The sequence below is a fragment of the Danio aesculapii genome, chromosome 10 (genome assembly GCF_903798145.1).
Source record: "Danio aesculapii chromosome 10, fDanAes4.1, whole genome shotgun sequence".
Lineage (NCBI taxonomy): Eukaryota > Metazoa > Chordata > Actinopteri > Cypriniformes > Danionidae > Danio > Danio aesculapii.
Window position 1 is genome coordinate 40,237,704 of NC_079444.1, and position 6,299 is coordinate 40,244,002.

Sequence of the window (6,299 nt, forward strand, 5' to 3'; positions counted from 1 at the left end):
TTATAATTCATGTGTAAAAATATTGATCAGAGAGGATGCCGGCTGAAATATTTTTAGAGTTAAAATGAGTTTAGCTGTCTTTTTAAACCAGGGGTAAAATAAAGCATAAACCAGAGGATTCAGACCTGAGCTAGTATGTACACCAAATATTAAAACATTTATAACTGTGGAAGAGTTTACAGTTAGAGAACAGATATAGTAAGGAATCCAGCAAAGCAGATAAACTGAGACGATGATTCCTAAAGTCAGAGCAGCTTTACTCTCAGATTTCCTCTTCACTGAACCCTCTGTTACACATTTACCACCCTTCATCAGAGAGTTTATAACCTTCACTTGCTGATGAACTACATAGAAAATCCTCAGATATAAAGTGATGATCAGAGTGCAAGGGAAAATAAAAGAGATGAACAGATCAGTGACTATCCAACTAAAACTCATCATGGCTAAACACTCTCCATAACACACATCTGCTCTGAGTGAAGTGTCAAAATACCCATTATTAATTACAAGGGCAGTGATATAAGCTGATAAACAAGCCCAGCTCAGACAGATAGTTATTAATGTTTTAGCCATCGTTGTTTTCTGTGGGTACAGTAGAGGGTGACACACAGCCACATATCGATCAACAGCAATTAAAAGTAAATTGCCAAGAGATGTTGAGAGAAGTAATGACACAAATAATATATAAAGTCCACAGAAAGTGTCTCCAAAGTACCAACACGTCTCAATCAGTCTGATGGCCTCCATAGGCATGACGAGTCCAATAAACAGATCAGTTACAGCCAGAGAGAGAATAATCATGTTGGTTGGAGTGTGAAGCTTCTTGAAGTGAGAGATGGAGATGATCACCAGCAGGTTCAGAAACACAGTCCATGCTGACAGCAATGACACAAACAAATATGTGATGATATGTCCATGACTTGAGTGTTGTTCCTTGACACATGATGAGTTGATGTCAGGAAAGCAGTATTGAGTCTCCTGATCCTCTGTCTCATAGGCCATGAGTGAGTCTCCTCCTGTTAGGAGTTTATTCTGCTCTCCTTTCTGTCCTTTCATTTATACAGTATCTGCATCAGACTGACCAACCCATCTACCGCCCACTCTGATGTAATCTTTTTTTTCTTTTTTTCTTCACATTATTAGCTTCTGTCTAGGTTAGGGTTTTCTGCTGAAGTTCAGCTTAAAAATGTGTTTAGTTGCTTTAATCAGCTGCTAAAATTCCAATATGTTTTTAAATCCAGAGTGACTCTGGAACTCATTTAAGTGAAACCCTTTGGTGTGGATTTAATTAAAATTCCATCAACCAAATCACAGACTGATATGTTGCAGGGCTTGAAATTAAATTTTTTTTTTTTGGTAGCACTGGTGCTCCCGACTTCATAATTTAGGAGCACCAGAAAAAAACATAGGAACACCTATTCAATGCTGAAATTGGCAAAACAGTCATCAGTAACTAAACAGAAAAATAATGTGCATCTAAAGAAAGAACAGACATAAGAAAGAAAGAAAAGTCTGGCTTCTACCATTCTTTTTAAAGTTAGCTTTTGGTTTGTGTCCATGGCAACGACCTGGGCACATGCACCTGTGTTTGAGCAAAGAGCTTAGAATGACCAACAGGCGAAACACAATAGAACGTTCCATTGCAACAGCAGCGCCCAGCAACAGCCCCGTGATTCCGCCAATGTGGAGTGAAAGCGATCAGCCGTCAATTAGATCTCATTGCTGTCACAATGGCAAGCAGCTGCTTTGTTTTTTATTTATTTATTTTAAAAGTGCATTAAAGCTGAGATACAACCTGGAAAACGACAATACAACACTTACTATCACAATCATCAGCACTTTTTAATAGTTTATTTTACAGGCTTGTAAAATGCTGTTGTTTTATTGAAATCTTCATTCCAAAATGTGGCTCTTGGTGATTCTATGCTCTGGTTTGAGAGAGAACACGTGTATGCTCTGAGATAAGTGCACATTTTTAGTGCATATTCTCGTTATGCGCTGATTTACATTTTTCTGTGATGTTAAAATGAGAGGAGGATTCTCCTGATGACCACTCGGATTGCACAATATCGTTCTTAGTCATGGGCTACAGTATTAGTTTAAACTTAGCGAAGGCGAGCTTCTTTGGCGATGGTGTTTGCCATGTTAGATTTTACAGTTAGCGGCCATTTGTGCGGAACATTGAATTAGGGTTAGGCGATGTCGACAAATTTGGCATCATACGATATCTAATGTGAAACATCGCTATGGACGATGGCGTCGTCGTCATAGGCGGTGGTGAATTAATTATTTGTAGCCTACAGTTTCAACTACCTGACCCCCATGGTCTTTATTTTACCCATAAGTGATCAACTCAGAAATAAATTAAGATAAGTTACACCAGGGCTGTATGAATAATCGAAAAAAGATCACAATCTCGATTCGACCCTACACGCGATCTTCATTCAGCTTTTCCACGATTCAGCCAATTATATTTTCAAGGTCAGCAGAGAAGCATAAAGGCAGACACACAACTCTTCACAGCAACATGGACACCTCAAATGGTGTTAAAAGTGTAATATACTGTATTTATAAGGTATAATTCACCCAAAAATTATTTCCAAAAAATAATAAGTGCACTTTAATTACCTGGATGATGCACTCATTCAGCCGGTAAAACGAAGTGTGGAATGATGGACACTTCACGCACTCAATGACCGCAGGTTTGCTCAGGTAGTGGAAGGGGCGGAGCTATCAGGCGCACATGTTGGATAACTTTATTTATTTTGGAAGGTGAAAGCAAAATTCTCCTACGAGAGTGATTTATAGCACCTCCCGATGGTAAATGCGGTTATACTCACGACAGGTATTATTTAGTAGTTTAGTCATTTATTTCACTGATTTGGCAACCGGCAAACGTCATCAGGGAAACGGTTTGAATTTCCGCTTGGAAAAACCGTTAGTGCTCCATTTGGGACGACACTACATACATATACCCTGCTGTTGAGTAAGTGCATAAGTACATAGTGCATGAGTGCATAGTGTCCCATTTAAGACACAGCTACTGACTCGATGAGGAATTGCTTTAGAGATTGACAGAAAGCTAAATGCAGGTGTTACGTGGGTCTGTGTGTTATTTAATTCATATTTATTAATTTGCGGATTTGTGCTTGTTGCGCTCGAGTTATAGGAGTTTCCGACCCGGCTTGTCTAGGATTTGATGACGCCCGTGGGCGTGACGTCACGGGGAATTCCCAGTATATAAGGCTGACAGCAATGGCGGTTCAGTCTCTCTCTCTGACTCTTGCTCTCCCGCAGTTCGGTGGTGGCTTGCGCTCAGGCGGTCTGGCTGGCGGTGCTCCGCATGCCCGGCGATCCATCTACATGCCGCTCTCCTTAGAATTATGTTATTGTTAACCTTTTGTTAACTAGTTTGTTTATTTTGATACTTTGATTTCATAGCAGGTAGTGGATTATTTTTCAGTCACGTTTTGGTATTTATATAGTTTAGTGAAGGTAAGCAGTGGCCCGGAAGACTCGCCTGTTTTTTATACCTTTTACGGGAGTTGTAGGTAAGATCTGTCCATTTAAAAACAGTACAGTCAGAGACCTGTTTCCTTAGCTGCCCTACCTGTCTACTTGATTTTTGGTTTTGTTAATGTTTTGCTTATTATTTTTGTGAATTAAAGAGTATTGACGGAACGTCAATTTATTAATTCAGTCGTCTGTGTCTTTCATATGTTCGGCTCAAACCTTGGTTATTGTTGTTTGAGCCAGTGATGAGTTTTGGGCCGTAACAGCAGGATATACAGATTATACGTTTATTCAGCGCTACCTCAAAGTATAAGGTGTTTAATTGTGTCTTTTGTTAATTTATTGTGACATTTGCCTGATATTTTTGTAATTTGAGGTAACACACATGTTAGACCACTGAGTATTGTCTTTAATGATTATTCAAGCACTGTGTCTAATCACTCAGTCTTGCAGAGTTTTCTCTGGAGTGAAAGAATAGCTGTGCACTTTATTGCTGTTTAATATAGAGAACATAAAATGTCACATTTGAGTTTTACCCATTTCAAAATGTACAGGTGTACAACACTTTCTGCTGCCTGAAGAGCAGACATGAAGCTGTGTTTTGGTTTATTCTTGCTGTTTTGAAGGCCTGTTGATTGAGCTTTGCAGTAGTCCAGACTTGAAATCACCAGAGCTTGAAGTAACTTTACTGTGTTTTCTAACAGGAAGGGTCTGATTTGACCAATGTTGTGATTGTGAAGCACAAACCTGATTGACCATACTTTATCATTGCTCAGCTGATCTTCAAGCTGAACTTCATTCTCTCTCTGTAACAGTAAATCGTTGTGAACATTTATAAGCTTTCCTTTATTCTGCATGACATTTACAGTAAATTCATGTCTACATTTTTTTATTTTGCATTATTTTACTGCTGGTTTAGAGTATCAGTTAAATACAGCATGTCTAAATCATATGTATCCTCTCTGCTCATGATCACCATCACTCTTGATTTGTATTTTGACTTTTAATTGTCCAAACTAGAAGAGAAACACACATTGTAGCTTATGTCATTATTTTGGTAATATTTCTTCTATTATGATCATTAATGTAACAAAGTTAATAGTGTCTGAGGCCTGGTCCTCTCATCCTTCACTGTCATCTCTGCTTTTTTTTTTTCCTTCTGGAGCTCTTCTGTTGGCTAAAGACCGGTGTGCTGCACTGGTGATGCTCATCACTCACACCACCGAGTTCAGCCTAGCAACACCTAGCAAAAAAAAGTATTCAGCAAGTTCATTATCAATAAACAGGTGATTTTGGTAATAATGTTTGTTGCTTGCAAACATAGTTTTCATGGCAATCATAAATATTATCATATGGGATTGAGCATAAAGCAAAAAAGGCCATACAACCCCCCCACACAGCACCTAAATTACATGGTTAATAATGGGAACTACTGGCACACATCTTGTCTTGTTTTAACAGAGTAAATCATGAGTTACTTGTAATTATTAGACATGCTATGTAAAAATATTGATCAGAGAGGACGTCAGCTGAAATATTTTAAGAGTTAAAATGAGTTTAGCTGTCTTTTTAAACCAGGGGTAAAATAAAGCATAAACCAGAGGATTCATACCAGAGTTAGCATACACAGCCCATATTAAAATATTTATAGCTGTGGAAGAGTTTACAGTTAAAGAACAGATAAAGTATGGGATATAGCAAAGCAGATAAACTGACACAATGATTCCTAAAGTCAGAGCAGCTTTACTCTCAGATTTCCTCTTCACTGAACCCTCCATTAGACATTTACCACCCTTCATCAGAGAGTTTATATCCTTCACTTGCTGATGAACTACATAGAAAATCCTCAAATATAAAGTGATGATCAGAGTGCAAGGAAAAATAAAAGACATGAACAGATCAGTGAGTATCCAACTAAAACTGATCACGGGTAAACACCGTCCATGACACTCATCTGTTCTGAGTGAAGTTTCAAAATACCCATTATTAATTACAATGGCAATGATATAAGCTGAAAGCCAAGTCCAGCTCAGACAGATGCTCATTAGTGTTTTAGTGATGGTTATTTTCTGTGGGTACAGTAGAGGGTGACACACAGCCACATATCGATCAACGGCAATTAAAACTAAATTACCAATAGATGCTGCCAGAAGTAATGATACAAAAAATAAATAGAGTCCACAGAAAGTGGCTCCAAAATACCAACACGTCTCAGTCAGTCTGATGGCCTCTATAGGCATGGCGAGTCCAATAAACAGATCATTTACAGCCAGAGAGAGAATAATCATGTTGGTCGGAGTGTGAAGCTTCTTGAAGTGAGAGATGGAGATGATCACCAGCAGGTTCAGAAACACAGTCCATGCTGACAGCAGTGACACAAACAAAAATGTGGTGATATATCCATATCTGGAGTGTTGTCCCTTGACACATGATGAGTTGATGTCAGGAAAGCAGTATTGAGTCTCCTGATCCTCTGTCTCATAGGCCATGAGTGAGTCTCCTCCTGCTGGGAGTTTGTTCTGCTCTCCTTTTTGTCCTCTTTATTTATAGTGTCTGGATCAGACTGACCAACCCATCTACCGCCCACTCTGATGTATGAAAAAAAGAAAAAAAAGAAAAAAAAAATGTTTTCTTTTTTTAATATTAGCTTTGAAATACAATCCAAATTGTGTTGCAGTTAGGGTTTTCTACTGCTGTTCAAAAGTAAATTTTAGCTCAATTTAGTTTAGTTGCTTAATAAATGTTAAAATCCGGAGTGAAATGCAAAGTGAAAATCTTTAGTGTGG

The 6,299-nt window shown here is 38.4% G+C and overlaps 2 protein-coding genes across 2 annotated transcripts; both read right to left on the reverse strand.

The window, feature by feature from the left end:
* Nucleotides 1–1,056, reverse strand: LOC130236496 (trace amine-associated receptor 13c-like). Its single transcript, XM_056467218.1, has one exon. The coding sequence runs from the start codon at nucleotides 1,054–1,056 to the stop codon at nucleotides 1–3; it is 1,056 nt and encodes a 351-aa protein (XP_056323193.1).
* A 3,953-nt stretch (nucleotides 1,057–5,009) lies between these two features.
* On the reverse strand, nucleotides 5,010–6,047 carry LOC130236691 (trace amine-associated receptor 13c-like). The gene has a single exon (XM_056467440.1). The coding sequence runs from the start codon at nucleotides 6,000–6,002 to the stop codon at nucleotides 5,010–5,012; it is 993 nt and encodes a 330-aa protein (XP_056323415.1). The 5' UTR covers nucleotides 6,003–6,047.
* Nucleotides 6,048–6,299: the final 252 nt, after the last annotated feature.